At 46.8% G+C, this 24,341-nt stretch overlaps 1 protein-coding gene across 6 annotated transcripts in view; it reads right to left on the bottom strand.

Annotated features, from left to right (window-relative positions):
• LOC121596473 (mucin-5AC) overlaps positions 1-24,341 on the bottom strand; it is an 89,691-nt gene that overhangs the window by 13,549 nt on the left and 51,801 nt on the right. For all 6 annotated transcript variants that reach the window (XM_041921461.1, XM_041921466.1, XM_041921463.1 and 3 more), the window contains exon 4: positions 511-973. In XM_041921461.1, coding sequence (XP_041777395.1) covers positions 511-956 — 446 coding nt within the window. In that variant the 5' untranslated portion in view covers positions 957-973. The remainder of the gene's footprint in view (positions 1-510; positions 974-24,341) is intronic.

The raw sequence follows: 24,341 nt of genomic DNA, 5'->3' as shown, positions 1-24,341 counted from the left end.
TTGGTGTGTGTGTGTGTGTGTAAGTTGGAGGTGGTGGTGGTGGTCGTGTTAGTGCTACGCGGCTCGTTAGGTTTCGTGTTGTTGAACGTAACGCGGTAAGGGAAGCACTCGTGCAACAGGCTCGCAACACACGGGAAACGGTGCACAGTGCAGCGTCAATTAAAACCGCACGAACAAATCCATAATTGATGCAGGTGGGGAAAAGCGATGCAATGGAAGATGGCGGATCTCCCGCTAGAAGCAGATGGTATGAATTTAGCTCTATTTGAGAGGTGGTGGTACAGGGAACAAGTTTTTGGGGTATTGATTTCAACGCTTCTGCTTGTGGAGCTTTTTTGGGAAGTTGAATTAAAATGGCAGTAGAGTGAACGTTACATGCAGATGGGGAAGTAGAAGAGCAAAGCTGAGCAAGCAGTTTACGGGAAGCACATGCAGAGGGTGGATCGAAACGGGCTGGGGAAGGGTTACTTGACGTACGTGCACACTACTGCCGGGATGCTGCTTTGTTACCTGAACTCCGGTGCGATGTTGCTGTTGGGTGTGGCCGCGGTAGACGAATGGATGAACAGTTCACTCGCCCCGGACCCGGGCTCGGCCGCTCCGCCCGGTGCAAGCGAGGACGAGCTGTAGCCCGGCGGTGCCGACTGGAGGGTCGCTGTGCGCGGTGCCTGCAGCTGCGGACCGGCGGGAGTCGAGGAGAAGGCAAGCGATGGTATCGGGTAGCCGGAACCGGTGAAACCGGAGTCCGTGAAGGACGACGACGGCGAGGAGGGTGACGAAGGCGTGTAGGAGGAGGGGTAGGACAGGGACGAGGAATAGTACAGGTGATCTTGCTGCTGGTGCACCTGCCGTTGATGGTGTTGTCCCTGCTGCTGCTGCTGCTCTTGCTGGTAGTGGTAGGGTAAGGTCGGCGACGACGGATCTGACGCAACTGACCGTCGCGCGGCTTTTCCCATTGCTATGGAAACATTCTCTGTGAAAGAAGGAGAAACAAAGACAATTAACCAGAGCTGCAGTACACCTTCACACACACGGAGGATGTAGAGTTAATTCCAGAGAGGAATAATTTCCAACGATACAGCAAACACAAAGAGAAAAAAAAACGCACAAGTCAAATGTCAGTCAACACGTGGTTGGTTTGGAGTTTATTTTTTTCTTCTCGCCTTGCCCACCATTCCAGATGCGTTGGTTTATAGGGATGACGTCATGGCGCTCGCTCGCGTGAGCTTGATGTTATGATTAAAAGGTGCACTCGTCCCTCTCGCTCTCTCTCTCTCATTCCCGCTCGGTGCCGTACTGGGATGGGACTTGCCGAAGGCCGAAGTCATAACAATTTTCACCCGTCACATTCCCACAAACACCCGCGGATGCTGACCATGCGTGTGGTGGTTTGTCGGTTGATTAGCTGGGTGGGTTGAGTTTTTCGATCCTGGGTCGGCTTGTTAGGAAAGAGCCGGTTTTTTTCTTCCACCGCCTGTGCCAATTGTGTGCCGTTGCCTATCACTCTCCAATGGTCCGGGCGAGAAGCGGGAGGCAGAGGGCGCACAATCCATTTGGACAGTTGCAGGATGTTGCGGTTCACCTCTACTCGTGCCGAGAACGGACAGTTTGCGGTGTGGATTAACGTTGTTGGGTGTAAAACAGTATGCACGCAGCACACATGGTGTGGAACGAAATTGGTTCAAACCTCACCTCTTATCGTTCCGCCGACCGAAACCGTGCCACACGTCCCTCAGCGCCGTTGATGTAAACAGTGGGGGCAGTGGCTTTTGTTTATATCACCGAAAACTATGTCTATTAACTTTCGGGTAGGAAATGAGCTTTGAAGTGAATATTTTTCCTTGCCCGCTTCTTTTTGTTGTGCGCCCGGGGAGTTGAGTGATCGTGAAAAAAGAAACCACAATGAGAGCTCACGCTGACTGGTCCATGCTGCAGAGTGTAAAGATAAAAACTTTTTTTTTTCGCATTCACTTTAGGAGAAGAACACGGCACTTTCTTGTAGTGGGTTAATCTGCTGTACAAATAAACGTTTGAGAGTAGGATTGTTTATGTCTAAAAACAAAGATACAACAGATATTACATCTCTTTTGGGGTATAAATAATCGCTAAAGGTCATATGCATCTATGTACATTCGAATTGTTTTACTAATGATACCTTCTTGCCTGTATGTATTGCATATTAAATCAAAATTACTGCAGCTGACGAAGTTGTTAAAGTACCTAATTTCTCGGGTCGTACAACCATGTCATTGAAACACGATGCAGCCAATCACAAAACTCCCTTTTATAAAAAAAAAAAAACACAAACTCTTCTACACTTGTTGATGACTTATTTTAATCATGAACAGTGGACAACACAGCGCCCGTCCATTACCGTGCCACTAATTATCAATTCGCTAAAGTGGAACCAATTAGCCAACTGGCAGCAAACAACCTTCCCCTTCGGCAATTTTTTTTTCTTCCTCAACCACTCACAAACTGCTGGACCACACAGTGCCTAGCTTTGCTATCAACGAAACCGGGTCAACATTGTAGCCCATTTTGCGGCAGAATATTCAACTCTCGTGCAAGTGAAGACAAGGTATTTAAATAACCCTCATCTGTGAATGGATTGCAATTCTGGTAAAACATAAACTCCAGGTAAAGGTAGCTACTTCCTGCTCATGGACAAGAACGCAAGAGAGCGAGAGTTGTGGGTTTGTATTCTTCTGCTTTGCCCGGTACTTTACAGCACTTGAATGTCTCCAAACATTTGGGTCACCATTCCCTTCCCCAGAGTAAGCCTTGCACCGTGAGCAGTGATTCGGAATGATGGGGGGGGGGGGGGGGGAAGCCCATACCTTCGGCCCAGCGCCGTAGGATGCACACGCACAAGCGCGCATAGAGAGTGTGCTCATAAATCATGGTTCCGTTCAGTAGTGTGTACAGTTTACTGGCACTACGGTGCGCCGTTCTGCACAAACCACGTTCTACAGCACAAACGGAGTACAGTGCCACATAGTGTAGCTAGTTATCGTCTGCCCGAAACTGTGAGTCAGTTCCGGGAAGGGTCTTTTGTTCTCGTTTTCGATGTCACGCTAAATTACGAACTGAGGAGATGCTGCTGCAGGCTGATAGGGGGTAGACCGGGCCGGGGCAGACACGTAGTAGAATCGTTCTACAGCGCGTACTTCCCCGGGAGAGGAAGGTAGCAGTTATCAGATGCGGTACAGTAAGGACATACGGCAAGTGTGCGGTGCCTCGGTCTTGGTCGGTGTGGCGATGGGGAATGGCTCTTGGATCATCCTGCTCTCCGGTGCGGTTCGAAAGGTCTCTAGGGTGCCTGTTGATTTTTGAAAGTACACCCGATGTACAAATTACTGCACGCTTCTGCACGCCTGCTGCCAACCTGGCCCGGTAATTGTGCCGGAGGGTTTTATTGATTTATATGAATATTCATCACCGTCCCGGCACACGGCTCGGTGTGGTTCTAGCTCCGACCCGGCACAATGGTGTGCAATACTCGGCTATTTTCGTACCCTTACACCCTACCCCACAAGCCTGCGGTTAGGTGGTGCTTGGTTTAAATATTACGCTACACGGTTATTAATTCAATTATTGTGCCCCTATATAAACACACGTGGTGGGTGAGCACGACGGTCAGGTCGGCTCGGTGGCAGGCCCTGGACGGGTCGTATGCTTTTTTTTGGTTTTTAGTAAAACAAGAGCCGGCACGATATAATGCTATTGATTGGCACAAATTAAGGGATATCATCGGTCACGGAATAAGTCAATTAACTGGGGCTCGTGCTTTTTTTTATTGTCCACCGAACGGGAGCTTCGATCGAGCGAAAATAAAGCATGGGAAAGGCAGGGCGAAAAAAAACTGAACAACGCTTAAATTGTTGCAAATTTGATAATGGCGATAAATACACATCGATAAACGTCAGCCACACTGAATTATGCATGGGTCACCATTTTGCCATTTGCAGAAAAATGTCCCACGGTCCAATGGCCGGGTCAATGGAGGGAAATTAATTGCATTAATCAAACACTCGGGTTTTTTTTTGTGTTTTTCCTGTGCTGGTTGGAAACATTTAAACAAGGGAATTTTAAGAGGATATTGTGCTTTTCAAAGGCCTGACAGGGCAAAGGTCAATGTGAGCTGGCGCTTATGTCACGCATGTTGATGGAGTATGCTTTGTTGTTATAACAGCTAGTGTGCGAAGGGGATGCAAACCATGGACCTCTCATGGTGAAGGTGTCAATAACAATTTGTGAACAGATCGCTCTATACCCACCACCGCGTACGTGTGTGTGATAAATCTAAATTCGGTCATACTTTGGTTGTCAAAACCCACCGAAAGAACGGTGCTACAATAGGAGTGTACTGATTTAATTTCCAGATTCCAGATTTCTTACCCCCTTGCAGTGTGCCGGTTTGCCAAGATGGAAAGGCGAGCCTGGCAATAAATCACATCGGTTCGGATTGTGCCAATTGTAGCCAATCACATACTCGGCAACTCGGAAATCCTTCCTTGATGTGGAAACTTCCTTTATGTGTGTGTGTATGTGGTAAAATGGATTGAGAGTAACTTGTTTGCCCCCTTTCGTCGTTACTGGTCCATCAGCCGTCCCTTCCGTAGAGAGATTTTCCACTTACTTTACGCTGCCGACAATCTTCGCCCTGCAACTTGCCGAAAGGAAAGAAACTGGTTTCCCGGGCATGAACACGGATCGAATAGAAAGCAAGTAAACGGCATTCGGCATTATATCGATCAGGTTGGGTGGAATGGATGGGCAAGTGAAAAAAGGGGTAAGTGCAAGCATCAGGAGCGCTTTTCGAAATCGTTCCATTGCGGTAAACGTACACACACATGCACACCGGAAAGCGAACGGATACGAATTGCATTATCTCGCTTTTGGTTAGTGCACAAGGGAGAGACGATGAAATTAAATTTGCCACGAAAATCCTGCCAAGAAAATCGATAATATCCATCACTGAGGAGTAGCCGAAGGTGTAACGAGCATTCATCAATGCAGGTGAAATTGTTGTGTTAACCTTTTTGTGTAATTTTGCCAGCCGGCAGCTTTAAATGTTGAAAAGTATTTAAGTGTATCTCTTCCTTCGTGCTATAAGTTCGACAGAAATCAACTCTCTTTCACAATATTTTGAGTGAAATTATGATAATAGACAAGAAATCTCACAGCACAGTGGAACCACGCGTAACACAAACAGTCAGCAATTGAATTGTGCGTGCCTTTGCTGCCGTGGCTTCATCATTTCAATCATTTATTTAAATCGACTGGAATAAATTTCAAGCGGATAGCGGCACAAAAAAAAAAACGCATCCAACCGACACTTGATCGACACGGTAAAATGAGTCGGAAAACTGGACGTCGGGTGCGCTTGTTGGTTACTGTTTGATTCCGTAACACTACCCCTTCCCCCTGAAGGGGCCAAACCGAAGGCGAGATAATGGGAAAATCGTGTATGCAAAATGTGCATTCGAATTAAGTCTACAATAACAAATGTGTGCTGTCGGAGCCGGTGCAGAATTATTCGCGGCTCTTGAGTACACAGCCAAACGTACATACACACACACAAACAAACTTAATGGTATCACAGGATGTTATTTTTCCTGTTTTTTGGTTTCACTTAACATCCATCCTCCGCTCCCTGGAGGGATTAACGAATTTCACACGCATGACGATAAAGCTGATTGGGCGATGGAATTTCGCAGATTCTTAACATACGAAAACAAACTTTTCATCTCCAGAAAGACAGAGAGAGATAGAGATAGAGAGCAAGAGAAATGGAGGGAAAGGGTAAGAGATGATGAGAAATGTAGGTCAGCTGACTGGCAAACTGTACCGAGAAGAGCTCTGAGCGCGTGGTGTATGCCATTTTGAATAAATCTTGAACGCGAGCCCATTAATCATGCTTCCATCATCAAGCAGATGCGAGAACAGGAGATTCATTATCTTCTCCTTTCTGTCTATTTTCTCTACGATGGTCTCAGCACAAGATGGTTCAACGTTCTTTAGGAAAGGAAAACAAAAGGTGCGGTTTCTCTCATGTGCTCTGATGTCTGCAGTTAACGAGTTCTGCAGATGAAGAATCAGCGGGGAGATGGACGCGAACGCCGCGTCGACTGACATTCATCGGGGAAATCAGGTGTATGATGGGAGACAAATTTCTTTTCTCTTCTTATGTGTGTAAGTGTGTGTGTTAGGTAAAGAATGATGAGCAGTGGTCATATTTTATTAGGAATTATTCGGTTTGGTGAAAGGGCAATCCATCTCGCCTGAAGTGTGTCTGGTCTGATAGTCGTCATAAATCTCCAGAATAGTTCAAGAAACGGAAACCTTCAAAATGATATTGAAGTCTATGCACTTTAGTTGAAGTTGTGTTCAAGTTAACAGTTCTGTGCGAGATGCTGTGAATGTTTTGATTTGAAGTATTAACTCCCTTGTAAAACTGAACCTTACGAAAGCGTCAGCTGTAACCGTCCTGTAACCGAAGCGCTACAATCTGATCGACACTAATCCACTGAAATACAACACCTTATCGATTCGTTTACCTTTGCGCATTTCCATCCCACTGGTGTGTGTACACTGGAGCAACCGTAATCGAACCTCACCGAAAAGACCACAGCGCTAATAGCATCTGTGCCAGTTTTACACCACGATTTACGCGGTCCTACCCAACGTTCAGTCGCAGTGAACGTTGGCACGGGTCGAACGCGCGCGTCTTCCCATTTTCGTGCGGGAGTTGTGCACAGATTAGAAGCGATATATCGAAATCGAATGCGTAAATAGTCGGGTAGGGAGGTGGGATTGAACCGTGTCGTACACGCGAAGGCCCCCCTCAATCCCGACCGCAAAATGCTCTCTCTCTCTCTCTCTCTCCGTACGCCACCATAACGGTTTTATTGTCTGTGGAGCTGGCGAGAACCAGCTGGTTGGCTGATGTGTAAATACACACACAAACACTGGTTGAAACGAAAAGACTCCTACACCGGAGGAGGAGCGGAGATGAAATTGAGATTCGGAAAATCTTCGAATATTTGCACCCATCACAGTTCAGGGAGGCACGGTTTATTCTTTCCCAATCACCATTTCGGCCGATATAATCAATAAATATGGCAAATGGTGTTGTTTGCTGCCGGGGCGGGTAGCGTGTGTCGAAAACCTGTCGTCGCTGTGACCGGCTCACAGTGGCACAGCGTGTCGAATTTACTTTCTTTCTCGAAACACACACACACAGCAGCAGCTTGAATGTTCTGGTTCTGGGTGATGGGAAGGTGTGCTCGATTGGGATCGATTTCTGCCGGACGACAGGCAGGCGGTGAAGCAGAAACACAGCACGAACAGTGTGTAAAGCAAGAGCGTCGTGCAACTCATCCGAGAAAATCCCAACGATGGTGGGATTGATTGAGGACCCCTAAGCAGCAGACTGGAGCTGCAAATAAATGGCAGCAGCTGACAGTGTCTGTGTGTGTGTGTGTGTGTGCCCGCACCAGAAGGATGAACGATCCATCTGGTGGAGGTGTTGGAATTTTCATTTACTTTTAGCAAAACGAATGGGAAGATGCAAAATGGCACAACTTTGCCGGGCGCCAGTCGAAAGGTGAGAAAAACTGAGCAAAACTTTACCTGCCGAAGGAGCGGCATCTGTCATCCAGCTGGGCAGAGTGGGTGGGAAAGTTTGTGCCATCGTACATCAGCGCGGGAAAAATGGCACCAAAGGGCAAACGCGCGGAGCACGGGGTTTATCGAGAAGCAATTTCGCAACTGTGTGGCACTGTGTCGTCGTACTGTTTTCAAAACCGCTTCATCACGTCAGATAATCCTGCCCAAGGGAGAGAGAAAGACTGTGGGCGAACTCGGACGAGTGAACTGTCATCGACAACTTAATCCACCCACGTTATACGTTATACGTTGTGAAACCGATAAGCGAGGGACTGTGGGTGGAACTACTGGAAATTCGTGGAAGACATCTAATCCTGTTTGGGGGTGGATCGAACGCACATTGAATGGGCTATTAGAGGATCCTTTTTTTGAGAAGATACTGCGCTCAATAAAGCTTTTGTCCACAGACTGCCAAACGGGAATAGGCAGACTTGTGTGCTCTAGAGGTGATGGTGAAATTATAAATCATTCATATGGCAAATACTGGAATGAAGGGGATGTCCTTCATCAGGCTGCAGAATAGAATCAGCACATATTCTTTTCATCTATGACCATTAATCACACGCAAAAGGCGCATGAAAAAGATTTCTCACTTTGTGTGATAAGCTTTAAGTGTGCGCCAAGAGCCGCCGAACAGCTGAAAAGAAGATGGAATGAAAATCAATCTTGATGAAAGATACGGCTCACAAAAGGCAAACATCAAGCCGACAGTGTCAAGATTGCGCCAAATCCATAACGTCGTCGCTCCCTGAAGTCGTCGTTGCCGCCGCGCAACGGCAGCTGTCAGCTGGCGGTGGGCATAAAACCCGATGGTAATGAAAATAGTAGAAATAATGATAATAAAGCGAGAATAAATTGCATGAATTTGACAAATGAAGCCCATCGGTTGGGCCCCGTCTCGTTTTGACCCTGCAGGCGACGCATGTGGCTGTCTGGTGGTACACGTCTTACGGTTCCTTCGCCCCAGCACACGCCAGCTGGGAAGTCAAAAGGGAACAGCGCAAAAATCAAATAACGATAGTGACGAACGGCGGCGGCAAACCCACTTGACCCACTTCATTTGTTGGTGAGATGCTGTTTGTCGGTGCTTTTTCTCGTTTTCCCAAAGCCCTGGAAGCTTAACCGGAAGGTAGTAAGAGGCGCTGACAGCTGTCAAACGGTAACTGCGTCTGTGGATATTCGACAGATCATTTACTGTGCTGGCCTCATCACTCGCTCCAACAGCAGCAGCAGCCCAGTTTTGGAAGCTAAAGCGCCCTAAACATCCGGAGTCGTTCGCGTTAACGAGATGATGTAGCCTACGGATAGGTGAGAGTTTGTGTGTGTGTGTGTGTGTGTGTGTGTGTGTGTGTGTGTGTGTGTGAGTGCGTATTTTTTTGTTTGCTATCACCGTCTGTTTTTGTTATTGGTTTACGGCAGCAACTCTGAGATTTAGCTGCCTTCTCCGTCGCCGGAAGATTTGCGTTATTTAATGTGTTTATCCTTTCCGGATTGACAGCGAAAGCAAGGAAAGTTGAAGCAGGACTGTCCCAGTGTAAAAGACTTTTGAAGCATATTGAGGAGTAGGCGAGTGATTTCATTTGCCAAATGAGTTTTTTTTAATAAGAAAGGTAAAACGGGAGTTTATTTTCCTGGCTTGCCAAAATTAATATAGCCACGAGGATTTCGATTCTGAATCATTAACCTCATTAAACCATTCCCACCGGGGCAACTTACTGCTAGGCCCACCAGCAGCTTGATGTAATAGTTTATTAATTTAATTATCCTACGCGAAAACAGTCACTCGCTCCGTGGTTTGGCCCTCATACCTCAAAGAAAGCGTCCAATACTCCCAGTGCGTCACATTAATTTTCTGTGTCCCCGCCATTATGAGTGATACAATGGGGAAGGAAAACGGTAATGATGCTAGAGCAAAGGTGAAGTGTAAGACAACACAAAAGCGCAGAGAAGAAAGAAAAACAAATGCACATAAATCTTACCGCTGCCGGATGTTATTGGATCATTACTCACCAGTTTCGGTGAGATATGGTGATGATGGCGTGTTGGTTCTTCGTTCATGTTTGCTTCTCACGTGACCTTGATGGTCAACGAATGACACTCGCCTCTTGTTGCGTGATAAGGTGCAGTTTTATCGATTTTCAAACCGCTCCATCGTATTCGAGAGAGCCTCCTTTAATCAAAATTGCAGCAATTCAACAATCTATGTCCGTTTTCTATTCCCTTCTCTTGTGAGGGCAAACATAGCAATCGTGCCAGCCACAGTACTACCCAGCACAGGATAAACTTTACAAATTATGAGGAAAGTTTCCCATTCGTCGGACGGATATTGGCCTGCAAGAAGCATCAATCTCGAGTGTTTCGTTTAATAGTGCTGCTGATGCTGCCGGGACCGTACCTTGATACGTAACGCAACGGCAAAAACGTTGAGGTTGGACCGGTAGGAGAGAAGGTGGCAGCTTCATCCATCTTTCCCTATCATCATGGTCGGCCCGTCATGCGTATTAATACAATCTGACAAATTGAACGGATTCATTTCCGGAGCTTCCGGAGCTGCCTGAAGGGCGGAGGCCTTTGTATCGTGAGAAGCAGGTCGTTGCTTTAACCCCCACCCATCCTTTGTGAGAGTGAGCGGTTCGGTACGCGGAACGAGCGTGCTTTGTCTGGGGTGTTATTGTTTCATTTCTCGGCAAATCTTGCGCCCTCCGCAGCGTTGGCGGTTGTGATTTTGCATCATTGAGGCGGTTTTCGGTGCGCAAAATGTGCGCAAAGATTGAGCTCACTTTGGGTTTGAAGTAAAGTTTAAAGCAGCAATCTCAACCCACTAATAAGCACTATCGAAAACGGCTCAACTGTCAGCCCTGTGAGAAGTTCGGGCTAAGCCACGACCTTAAGCGCGCGGCTCCGTACCAAGTGTGTACGCTGGTTTTACGAATTTAGAAGGTTGCTAAGGTTGCGACACTCTTGCGCCAGCAAACTCTGTCGCCGCAGTGAGATTGAGATGTTAAATAAGTAAAACCGGTTGTTTAATGAAATATTAAGTGTGCACTCAATAAGGCGGAGGGCGTTGCTATTACCCCGAAATGTGTCCCGCGTCTGGGCTAGGATTTCCCGAAGCGACAATAGCTTGCCGAAAGTTTTCACCGCCAGACGCCGATTGCTCGGTGCTTGCCACCGTGCGCAAGCGACGAACGGCGAAGATTATCGAATTAAACTTAACGATGATTGGGTTTGGAGTGTGTCTGTGTGTTCGTGTGTGTGTGTGTTGTTGACCACCGTCACCACCACCGACTTCATGATGACGTTTTGCGGGTTTGCGGTTTGTCGCGCGAAGGGATTCAATAATCCGATAAGACTATGTTTCAATATCCGCACAACGGTTTTGAGCTCGTGCGAGCCCGGTCTGGGTGGGGGAGTGGACAGAGCGACCGGGTCCGTTTCCGGTCGATTGAAAACCACACGCCGCACCACCAGCAGGGCAGTCACAAGTCGACTGCAGCGTCTTGACGGCCACTTTAAACGGTGACATTCGCCTGCTGACGCCAAGTCAGCATAATCCTTCTCTAAAGATGCTTCCCACGCTCTCGACGTCGATATTGTGGCCTGCGGAGGTGGCAAGGTTTTAATATCGAGCGTTTACCAGTCATGCTGACGGAGCAACGGGGCACAATCACACCAACCGATACCGGCTCCTAGGGCCCGTGGGTTCACGAGGACCTCAGCCCGATCGGGCCACGTACACGCGACTGCTTCCGGTATTGATTTCCGGGCAAATTAGTGTCAACTCATCCGATGTGCATGGGGACGGAGGGTTGAAACCTGGTTTCTTCAAAGCTGGTGTGGCGTCGCGGGGTTTTGTATCTTGTTATTCCAGTGGTTCAGCAAAGTTTTCTTCCGCTTCGCCCAGCGTACAGCGCGAAGCGTTTTCTTTTCGCACACCGGCACTGTGTCGTGTTTCATCCAGCGCCCTCGGGACTCACGCTCTGCTGGTGCGCGTGGCGGTGCTGCTGAAAGGATACCAGTGGGCGTCCGATTGTATGCAAAAGGAGGAGGTTGAAAATTACACCGAGAAGATTGCTACAGGGTGGGTGGGCCAATAGGGGGAACCAATATAACGGTGGCACCGAACGGTCCTTGCCTTGCTCCTGTCGCCCGTCGGTGGTTGGAAGTTTTCTGCATGTAAAATATCTTTTGTCGGCGCCTTTGCCCGGGCACCGGTACATCGATATTGGAGGAGGAGAATGTCCCCGGTGGCAGGTGGTAGGAGCCGGTACACCGATATTCAATATCAGACCGGCACCCGTAGGGCGTTGGGGAATAGTTTTTAATTGACTGTATCGTCATCGATCAAGCTGCTCGGGCGTGATTCGCTCGTTTTGCGTAATGAGTTAACGGGAAAATGTTGTTAGTGATAGTAGAATTTTGGAGAAATAGCTGTGGGTGGCCGTTGGGGGAGTAGAAAGTTAGATGTTTTATTGGGCTATTTGCTGTAAGTTTCTTGCAATGAGTTGTAATTATTTGCATGAGAAAGCAAGAATCGATCATCGATTTGTGGACTGTATCGTAGGATCGTGTTTATGTTCATAAAATAATGACGATGTGTTCTTTTGATGTCTTGCTTAACAAACGAGTTGTACAATCATCAATAGTTTCTCGTTAACAGAAAGATAACGTATGCCACTGACACAATGTATCGCTGCAGAGCAACAGTTCTCGATGCAAAAACCAATTTCATAATCCTCAAGTGATTACACTGCGATACATACAGTCCAACCCTCCCATATCTCTCATATCGTTCGTGATTCATTTGCACTCGAACGTAGAGTTGACCCGTTTACCATTTTTACCCGGTGCACAAAATAGCCGTACCAGAATATTCTCCATTCCGTGTTCTCGCCTGGCCCGGAAGTGCAAGCATATTAGCTGTACAGTGCCCGAAGGAAATTGACGCAAATCGATCCGGCACGCAGGGCATCGTAAACGCGGCAGCGCCTTATGGCACACCGGGGCGTAGGATTTACGCAACATCAAGCCCCAAACCCCACCCGGTACAAAACATCCAATTGGCAAATGTAAAATCGATTTCCAATTACCGGATGCGGATATGAATCGAAAATTCGACTAACTGACCCAGGGTACGCACAGCGACGACGACGATGGGGAGGGGACACACACACACACACCAAAAGGGGCTCAGCGGTTTTGCCCGGGCTCTGCCAGCAGACGCGAAGACTAATCAGCGGCTATTCATTCGAACCAATCGGGAAAACCGGGAATGCAAATGAGAAGGATATGAACACCCCTTCCCCTGGTCGGTGGGGTCCGGCACCACGAAGAGACATACGGAGGGAGTGTGTTTCCTCTCCATCCATTCGCATGCTAATGGACGATCCGTTCGGTACGAACGATTGGCCCGATTGGCCGGATGTTGGCCTTATGCTTCGTGCGCGCGCTCTGCTTCTTCGATTCTGGGAGAAAACACAAACCACCACCACCACCACCACCTCATGCTCGGACGCAGTGCTCGAACGCACGAATGAAAGGAATTAGTGCAGCGGAATAAATTTGTACACGTTTTCACCACCAAGCAGAGGCAGTTTGCTTTTCTCTGGTTTGACGTTTTATTTTCTCTCCACTGGCCTTAATCTGGCTTTTTAATTTATGCCCCTTGCAGTGGCATCGTTACGAACCTAGTGAAAAGCCGGACACGGATCTAGCTAATTTTATTACGGCGGAGAGCCTGAGTAGTTCGGCCCTTGCAACATAAGTAATTCGCATGCGACGTTAATTCCAGATTTTCATCGCCAAAACAAAATACACAAAAAAGCGCCGGTTTGAATTAACGTTGGGATACTTTTTTTCATTTTCAATTTCATTTTTCAACTTTAAACCCTCATCCCGCGCTCTGCTGTTGCGTTCGCACAATCTATTTGTCTGTTTCGTCGATTTAATTTGCACCATTTCTCGCTGGGCGCGGGCGAACCGGTGCGAACCGGTAGCCCGAATGGTCGATTAATTAAAAATGAAAACATTTCCAATTATCCTTCCTCAATTTTCATCACGTTTGTGCGATCACTCGTGGGGGGAGGCGCAGTTTGCGTTCATTACGGGACGAGGAAAGGGAACGGTTGCTGAATGTAGTGTGCACACACACACACAAAAAAGCATAAATACATTCCGCTACGGTCAATTTGGCGGCAGTGCTAAAAACATGGGAACGAGGATCTTCTGAAATCCTTTTACGACTTCGTGGAAACTCGCCCATCCTTCCCTATTGGCTAGCTTGAAATGTTAATTAACCCACTCGGTACTCGGTGAAATACGGTAAAAGGGAGCTGGCTATTCGCTTCTTTTGTCCGGTGGTGCTTATTTGATACCGCTTTTCTTTACCGACCCAAACACAGTCAGCTTTCAACCAGTTGTGTAAAACGTTCCAGCTTTTTTTTTTATTTAATCCCGACATCCGAGTTTTCAATTCCATCTCCCGTGCTGCCCGTGCACTGAAACTAGAGTCAGCAGGCAGTGTCGGGGTGCGCTTGTGTAGGTGTGTAGGCAAATTGTTTGACGATGCACTTCAGGTGCAGTTTCAGCTGCCAGCAGTGCGATGGCCGCTTTCCGTTGCGCAATAACTCTTCATCTGTCTCGGGCAAACTGAAATATGAAACATTTCATCTTATTCCTGTTTGCTTCGAGCTTTTTTCATTCACCCCGTCATGACCCTTCCGAAACAAAGTTTTTGAGACGAGCTGTCAGGTTTTTTTTCCTCTGCTTGGTTTTATGTTTTTTTCTGCTTTTTATTGAATTGAACAGTGGAACCGGGGGCGATTACCTCCGCTCACTGGTGCGGGGACTTGTGTTGCGGGTGTGAGGTTCAAGTTTTGGAACAAAGTTTGCAGCGCCCGCCCGGGCTTTTCGATGCTATTTTGCTAGTTGGAAATGAAATTCTACCATTTAACACTGCCGGACACTGCTCGTGCCGGGTTGAATAATTTATCATGGAAGTTTAAAAGTGGGCACCTCTAGTGGCGCCGGATCGTTAGCTCGCACTAGTTTTCGAAAGGTTTCGCAATTGATGGAGCGTTCACGTAGATAGGCAACTTTGGTTTCGATGCAACCATGTTGAAAAGATGCACGAACGTTTGTAGGAAAATTTTAAAAGGGGTTAAACATGAATTGCAATTGAAACGGCTGCCAAAATGTTCTTGTTTCGGAGGTATCGTGCCATACAAAAATCCCATTTGAGAGTTCAAAGAATTCACGCTTTAATCTTTACCATCAACGGCAATATAAGCACAAGTTAATGAGAATGGTGACAAAATGGCACCATCCAAACTCCATCCCATAACCACAACAATCTTTTCTCCACTTTCCACGGCGATCTCATTCACTTAGGGTACTCTTTTTTTACGGCCACAATCCGGTGCCATCTCGTACGTGGCCACCGCCTGTTGAAAGCTTCTGTCAGCGTATTGACCTTACTCGCTGCACTTTACCACCTTGGGGACGGCTGGGGCGGCGACTAACGTTTTCAACAAATTTCATCTCCTCTAAAGTGAACCTTTTTTGCATATCATTAGCTCTTTTGCCAGCAAGCAAACAAACAAAAAAAAAAGCAATTCTTGAGCAAGCGTCACCACCATGTACAGTGTGCGGGTACATAAGGCAGCAGCCGCTGCAGCATAAAACACGTGACTCACACACACACACACACACACACTATCCCGTGATGTGTCGTTAAAATTACATGCATTCTCCTGGGTGGATGGAAATGTTTATGATCTTATCATTTTGGCCCAGGTTTGGCTTGGCGAGCGCCCTGTGTCTCCGTGTCTGCACCATCCGGTTGCTGTGTAATGGAAAATTATACATTTTCCACTTTCAAATGCTCGTCGCCTGGTTTTTTCCGCTTCTACCGCTCTGTCACTATATACACTCCACTGCGGATTCTATTTTATGTGCACACTTAGCGAGCCACTTTTATTGCAGCAGTTGCTTAAATCGAGGTTGCTGGTTTTTTGGGAGTCGGGTTCCTTTTTTTTTCCTGTGACCGAATCTGCCAAATATTGTCTCCACTTTGAAGAAAAGCGTTTCCGACTGCTGCCGACATCGTCCCACGCGGGTTTCACCTCGTGGTGCGGGCTTGAGTGGTGGCTGGTTTTGGTCCGAATTAGATTATTTCGCTCTCCGTAGCATAAAACTTTCATTATCATATCCTGCGTTTCCTTTGGTGTGCTGGTTCTGGTGTGCCCGCCCGTCAGGCCGGTGGGTTCATAACGTTTCATTTAATTTCTTTATTTCTCTGCGCACCTGTTCGGTGAGTTGCTAGGCTGGTTTTTTTCTGGCCTTCGTTTTACTCAGTCAATTCCCGCTTTAATGGGCCGTGGTAGTCTCAAAGGTTTTTGTAATATTTATTAATCGTAAGAAGCAGTTTTGGAAACTTTTGGTAAGTTATGTCATAAGAAACTGGCCACATATGGAGTTGGTTGAAATGTTGTTGATAAACCGTTTCACACAACTCATCTTTGAATCCATCCTTCGATTCATTCTTCAACGGTTAAGCCCTCGAAGCGTACGCATCAAAGAAGCAAAACAATACACTTTAAACGCCATTCTAATGCAACGACAAATATGTCTCAAGAGATTGTTATTTTCCAGCCCGATGAAGCAAACAAGGTGCTGGATGTGAATCTTGAGCCAACGCACACAGGTATAATGTTACACTGCTTTAGATGTATTGAAGATTGCGATTAAATCCTCAAGTTGAAGATCCCGCACGAGCAAAAAACGAGAGTGTGTGATTTACCACGTTCCATGGGTTGCGGGTTGCTTACGATGTGTCACTATGGTTTGGACGAACTTCAAAACACCCCCAGCTAACGCAAGTCGTGGTAATTCAACACTCGCCCATACAGTACAGGCTGTTCTGTAAAGAACAGTAAAGACAAGTCAAGTGGTTACGGTCTCTCCCTTTCTCTCTCTCTTGACAAGGGCAAACTTGTCAGCTAATGCCACTCGAACAACGTATTCATCTCGAGGCAGGCTTTGAATGCAAACGAGTCCTCACACAATCCAGCCTCGACAGACGAGCACATGGAAGTCGGCTCTAGCAGAAGTTGATGCGGTTGACCAGAACCGAGCCGTACGCATGCTGGGATTGATGAACCAGCTTGATCGTGGATGACTGCACTCGGTGTTTGTTCGTTAGTATGAGATAGTTCGTTAGTAGAAGTATAATATGGGCTACCTTGTGTAGGCCTTTGGTACGCGGTTTGAAAGAAGAAACTGCCCGTCCTAGGCACTAATGAGGATTCCCGAAGGTCACTCATGCAACGGTGGGTGAATTTCTAATCAAACTGATCATTACTGACAGTGTGCTGAGTGTTGCTTGTACCGATGCCGCTTGTTTGTCGTGTGCTGTGCTATTTGCAGGTCACGAGCCTGTAAACACATTCACGTCAGATTAATGGATCTCTGGGAAATGATTTCATACTTTCATATGTATTATAATAGCCTGCGTGCATCGTTTCAAGTGCCAAAACGAAGAAAGAAATAGTTCTTAAGTAGAGTGAACTTCATCATTCATCCAAGAGGAAGTGCAACGAAAACATAAACTCGCTCGAGCAAACAATCTCCATATTGATGCAGGCGCGACGGGCTGCAACGGTTTATTTACTTCGCTGCATCTCCACCATAATCGTACACGTACCCAATTATCAACGCGATGAATATGAATGGCGCACGGCCAATACTAAAACTGTACTTGTGGGTGTGTGTGTGTTTGCACTGGTCAATTCACTAAGCTGGAGAGTGCATTGTTTACGGTGCAAACGGCAATGTATGTGTGTGTGTGTGCTGAGAGCTGGCGTGGGATTGGTGTAATTGTGCACCGTTGTGCTCCACAGTTCCATCCCTTGTTGAATACCCCTTTGTGTCGTTTTGAAGTGTGTTGATGGCCCCGTTTGTACCGCGGCAGGAGACTGCACTTCACATTCCAGTGCCGCGGCGGACAACGATTGGCTCACAGCCAACAGCGCTGCACTGTTTAAGGGCGATACTGTGCGGTCTCACCGATCGGCTACATCAAATAATCAAACCGTTACCATTTGCTGGCGTCGGGTAGAATGAGCAGAACTGGGCGAGGGATGATTTACTAACCATGCAACACATTTGGCACGAGCACGACGAAGGGGGGAGATCCCAGAGCCAGAGGTGTCATAAAAGTCGTAGTCGGGTGGAAGGATGAATAAAACGGTGATGTATTGGTCTTTAGGAAACCATCCATCTACTGCTCTCCAAAGGCGGGCTAAAGATCTGATGGAAAGTGTCATTAATCAAACGGACGTTTGCTTTTCCACTCACGTTTTAATTTACATTTTTTTTTTATTTATGCTAATGCGCCGTGTGGTAATCGTGCTCTGGCACTCTTGCGAACATGAAGGTTACATCGGCTAAATGTCTTCAACTTGTCAGTGCGCGAAATAAATGTAACTGCATTTTTTATCCATCTTTCTCGCAGCTCATATTTCACCGCTGACCCAGCGTGAGCAGCGCGTTCAATCCGAACACCGAAGCAGTTAATTGAGATCGATGTCTCGTGTCAGGTGGTTTTGGGAAATGCTCCTCGATAGCCACGGAAGCACGTGTCACCGACGAGGTCATTTAATTGGCTTCCCCAGCTATTTATACATCTCACCCGCTGCTCTTTCAAGCGCAACTTGAAGACCCACGCCGAGCCATCTGGTTCGCATCAGGCAGCTTCAATGGCGCTTTCCACGCCGTCCGGCAGCCACTTCGGCAACGTGACGGCCACTCGTCGCGGACATAAAGTGTGTTTTCAAGTAGGGATTAAAAGCCATTCCGCTGCCGAAAACGAAGCCCTTCCAGCTAGCTGCCCCGAAAGTGAGTGAATTAATATGCACGATGATGCTTTCGACACCCGGGGAATAAATTGAGAGCTTATTAACGGGTGTGAATGGGGGGGACGGATAGTCTCGCCCCGGTATCTCATCGTGGACTGTCATCACCCCGAGCCTGGGGCAGAGGGTGCAGGGCGGCAAACGTCAAACGATGAAGAACGAGGGCGCGCTCTGACGCTGCGGTGAGGATAAAATTAACGACCGAATGTCAAACTCGGTGCGGATCAAACGAAGACTCACGCGCCCAGACGAGGAGTAAAGGGGGTGGAAAGCGTTGGGATGCGTTGTCCATGGGAACGACAAGCGGTATGAAGAAATCAATCTTCCTTAGCGCACTTCCGGTGAAGATATTTCGCTCGACGGGAGAGCGCTCCTGTTTACGCCGCCTGACAAATGGTGTTAAAATCATGAGGATGGATAGATTGATAGCAAGAGTGAGTACATAATTTATTTTGGCCATCAAATTTGAAACATTCGGGGCAAGGGAAGTGAGTGAGAGCTGTAATTAAACCGTAGCGCAGGGTTGTTTGCAAGGCCTGGGCGATGTAATGGCGCGTAAAAGAGTTATACCAGGAACAGGGAATTGCTTGACTATTGATATTCTAGTGATAAAGAAGTAGTGATATCCATTTTTTAAAACAGTTCTGATAAGTCAAACGAAGCTAGAATAGACGCTTGTGAAATCTAAATAACTCAGTTTTGTTAAGCAAATTGCATGACTTCAGGCGTTTTGTCTTGCAGATTGTGCACTTTGAGGCGAACTTGTTAATCTGGCCAACAAAGTGTTTAATTTCCAGTGCAAACGACATCAAGTCATGCAATTTTGGATGGGGTGTAATTGTTGTGACCTAGCTTTTATGTTACTTCTTGCTAGCTCTACCGCCTTTCCTCCAACACAATGTTAACATGAACGAATTTAAAGCACGCAGCAAAGATTCGTGTCATTCTATCGCAATGAATGTCAATTTGCTTGTCGTTTTTACACACGTTGTCTCGTTGTCGGCTGCAAGGCAGCACGCGTAGCATGAGAGGCCAACCCGTTGCTACTTGTTGTCGGTACCTACGAGATGGGTTTCCGAAACTAGGCCAGAACATTATCAGCGCTTGTATCGTACTTACTCAACCCCGTTTCTCTCGGCCGTTGTGAGAACGCAGACAAGGGGAGACAACACAGAAAGCGATTACGATCTTTCACTGTCAATCGCGTGCAGGCGGGACCGGGACAAGTACAAGTACAAGTTGTAATATAATATCTTTGCCAGAGCAGAGATAGTGACAAGAAAACGGGGGAGGTCCGGATGTATGAACCAGCTTCCACAATAGTGAACCAGCCCTGCCACGGAAACGGGTGGACACAGGAATCGATGTCCTTGTTTTATGGGTTATTTCGCACGACTCCCACATTGGAGGCGCACTGGTCGAGCACGGTTCGTTGTCTCGTTCTTGAAATTTCACTCCCCGCTGATTTGCAGCGACGCTCGTCGCCTACCATTAGCGTACAATGTCGGACGAGTGGTGATCAGGCGAATGTGCGCTGTGCCGTCGTAAAACAAGCTTCCTAACAATGTCCATAAAATTTACCATCTCCCAAACCAGAACCAAAGCTCTTGCTAACTCTATTAAGAGACAAAGCTGTGCCAGTGACCGGGGAGTGAAACGGTTTGCCTTCTATTGTGTAGGGCGGAGGGGAATGTTTTTTTTTTCGGCGACCCCACTAGTACCGAAGTTGCGTGAGCGGCAGAGATTACAACGAAAACGTTTCAAATGTCTACCGTGGATGGCTTTTGTGTGCGCCCAGACAAAAAACAATCGAATGCCAAAAGCGGAACGGTGAATCAAAAATCGATAAATTTTATTTCTTCATCGTCTGTGCAGATTGGTGTGTGCGGCGCTCGGAAGTACACAGCCACTGCGAGGCCACGGCCAAATTCTTACGACGTCGATTTTTATCGTTGTTTGATTTCAGTCGATTTCGGTAAATGATTTTTTGTTTGGCGTGTTTCTTCGTCCTGCCAGCCGCGGGGAACTTGCTTAGACGATATTGAGCATTTGATTGAGCAAATCCTTATTGGCGTGATTATTTGTGTCTTTTTTCTCCGTCGGGTCGGATTTGCGTTTCGTCCATTGGCGGTGGGAGTATGATTTCATTATCAATGCGCTTGCTTATTTTGTGCTCGTTGCGTTTTATTTGCAATTGATAAAATGACAAACGTTCGTCAGCGGTTGCGAATGCCGTCAGCAGGAACAAATTAAATTTAACAAAAACGTGAACTTTGATGGTTTTCATACATGAAACCCCCGGGTGCATCAGAGAGACAGAGAACCTTGGCAAAACCCACAGCAGCAGCCTACTGTAACTGACCCCATTAGGTTGAGGGTTAGACTGAAAACTGCTGCTGTTGTGCTTGTGCTGCAGCCGTTACTGAATCTCTCACGGGACGTGTTATCTTGTCCGACACACTCCCCGTTTTAGATTCGTGCGAAAAAAATATGTGCAAGGTCAGCACAGAATTTGGGCTCGTTTGTCACACAACGGGGACCGAGATTGTGTCAGCAGCCCGAGCTAAATCCCACCAGCGCGGCTGTGAGCCATTGTGAACGCTGGACCCCACCGGTTCTGGCTGCAGTTTTTGGATGATGATGGCATTTGGGGTAAAATTATTGTTTTTTTTCTTCTCTTGTCTCTTGATGTTCACAGTCTGAGTGGACGTTATTGGATAAGTGGTTTTGCTGAATGGTCAGCTGAATTGTGTCCTTCGACCCCTTAAACAAGGAATCGTGATCAGCGTATGACATCAGCTCATGGGGCTGGGGAGTTTTAACTATGGTTGGAATGGATCACGTCACCTCATGGTCACGTTTTTGACAGGCACTGACCGGCGAGTTGAAATAACTCATTGAATAATGCAATCACAATACAATTTTATTTAGCAATATAGTATTTTTTCAATAAATAAATAATTTTTTCAAACGCTAGAGACATCTAGAGACAACCTCATCCATCCCCAGAATTAGTGAAAATCTTATTGAATTATCGAAAAAAAGGCTCACCCATTTTCCTCGGGCATTACTTAATCACTTGACACACCGTGCGGTTCTCAGACCTTTCCCCCCCCGACTCGGATAGGATTAGGATGAAACCAGACTCGCTCGGTTTTAGCGCTGTGATTCCTCTTAGTTATTCGATCTCCTCGAGGTTTGCAGAGCGCCACACACACACATACACAAAAACACACACACACACACAAATCAACCTTACCGCACCAGACCCGTCAGTCAATCGAGTGAGCCGCGTCAGTCAAGTCAAGTCGGTGCGCGGGTACTGTAAACAGTTTTCACTGTACGGTAAACAATTCGATCAATATTGGCACGCTCGCCTAGTCAAATATTGACAGTAGTTCGGGTATATCGGTTGGCCGAGAATGGTTTCGCAGGGGAGGGGGCGCCCAAGGGTATCTGTTCGCCGTACCGCCGTTTCCGGCGCAATCGATGTTTATCCATTTACGGTAAATTGTGATAAAAAGAGAGCGAACGGTGAAGCCAACGGAGCGCCACTGGGATGGAAAGGTATCCGTCACACCCGGGGAGGGGGGAACAGGAGGAAATGTGTGAGGAAGATAAGAGTTTTTACTTGGTTTTTTTTTCGGGAGGATTTTTTTCTCTCCATCCGGCGGTGGTGCGTGAATTGCGCACGATGGCGGTTTTTTAAGCTCATAACATTAAGAGGCTTTACTGGCCCAGGCTCTGGTTCGGGCTTGTGCTTTTATTTTTCTGCTTCATCGAGTCTCCTGGGGAGGGGGACTTTCGATCAGCTGAAGTGATTTTTGAGTTGACATTCCTCAGCACCAGATTCCGATATTTATAGCAGCGGTGAATGAAAGCGAAAACAACGACCAAAAAATAAAACAAAATTGAAAGCTTTAATGGAAATGTACAAAAAAAGGAAAGTAAATGATTTGTTCGAGAAGTTCAATCTCTTCTTACCACTGCGCGAGCGAGATCGCTTCATCGTGATGGATGGAATTGATGTTTTTTTTCTCATCCAGCGCTGGTTAAAATGTCAACTCGAACGGTGCGCGCCGCGTACTAATGCATTCTTATGCCGCTTAGTGCTGGATAAACTTTAAATCGGATTGTAAGATCGGAAAACGTTCCTTTTCTTTTACCGCCCGCGCTTGCCAAACGGTTGGCACGGAATGCTTTCCGTTTGTTTGTGTTATACATTTGCCGTGGTAGCTAGCTTCCGGCTGTCCGACTGAAAACGAATAACGGGGCAGATCGCTCGGATTGCCGGGCAACGGGAAAACTTGCTGCCGGTTGGTGTTGCGCGTCAATTTTTCAAACCATCGTGTACCCACCGTCAGAACTATTCCGGAACAGCGGTCCACTTCACAACGTTTGGATTTTTTAATTTATCAACACCGGTACCTGTTGTGTGGTGCAGCACACAAAAGCTTTCATCGGATGCCTTTTTCCCGTCCCGGGTGGATATGGAGTGGCGTAAAAGGATGGAGGTGAAAGGGGGGGGGCGGTTGGTAAATTTATTTTTGCTGATTGAGTTTCATTCTGTTTGACAAGCAGCTTTTCCGTTTCCCGGTAACGGGCTGTTGAGGTAGATGCTGAGCTGTTTGTAGTTTTTCAGCATCAAAATGTTGAACGCCGGCAAAAGTAAAATTTAAATCCAAAATAATACTTTCTGTTAATTTCGTTATTCCTAGAAGCGTTGCAATCACACGCAAGCAGCAGACCAAAATACATTATGTCTAAATGTAGTCTCACACAAACAGACATAGAAGGTGCAACGAGTCTCTTTCATCATTATCGCAAACAAAGGCACTGTGCTCGCACAGAAACATAAATGTTTGTTTTCAGCGGTGTTTTATGCTGGCGGTTCTACACGCATTGGGCAAAGGGCTTGTTGATAGCGGCCGAGCGAAACAAAACAAAGTCTTTCACGTCTCTCTGTTGCGCTATGACGCAATAAGGAAGCAAAACCAAACACAAAAAAATGTAAAGGCACACACACACCATTCGAAAGCGTGTTGTGAAAGCGGGCCATACCGGGAGTATAGGGGGAAACTGTTGACCGCTTCAACAATGGCCGGCGTGAGGTGCAGACGCACGACGAAGATGAAAGAACGAGCAAAGGTACCGCCACACAGCAAGGTAGGTTCGAATGAGCTACGGACTAATACACACGGTTAACGAGCTGGAAATGAATTCTTCCGAAATGTGAGGCCGAACAAGCGGGAAATGCAATTCCAGCTGGAGTTGAAATTAATTGACCAAGGTTTGCGTAGTTTGCGCTGGAATGGGTCCAGGTTCGGGGGAATTTATGTTGCAAAACTGATTCGCTTTTGGGATGAGGCTGGGAATTAGTGCTATAATGTTCGTATGTTAGTTTTCTGTCTATATTTTATGACTTTTATCGCAAAAATAGGAAATACTATCCTAAAATGCATTAGAATTTAGTTAGGAATGTATTAAGAACATTCATCCCACGAATTATGCAAAAACCTTTCAACTTTACAAAGCACAATGTGTGCAAAAATCGCATTTGTCAGTTTGAGATATGTTTGCCGGAAACTCTTATCAGCTTTCTGTCTGCCCGCTTACCATTACCTTACGTAAGCGCGGAAGGACCCATTCTTGACAAATAGAAAAGAATTTCATAAGCATACATTCTCGTTTCCGCATTATTATTAGGCGGAATTGTTATGATGGAATGCTGCTACACACGGTTGTTCAAACCAT

The sequence above is a fragment of the Anopheles merus genome, chromosome 3R, assembly GCF_017562075.2.
Source record: "Anopheles merus strain MAF chromosome 3R, AmerM5.1, whole genome shotgun sequence".
In the NCBI taxonomy this organism is placed as follows: Eukaryota; Metazoa; Arthropoda; class Insecta; order Diptera; family Culicidae; genus Anopheles; species Anopheles merus.
Note: the sequence above shows the minus strand (reverse complement) of the source record. Positions and strands in the feature narration are given on the sequence as shown.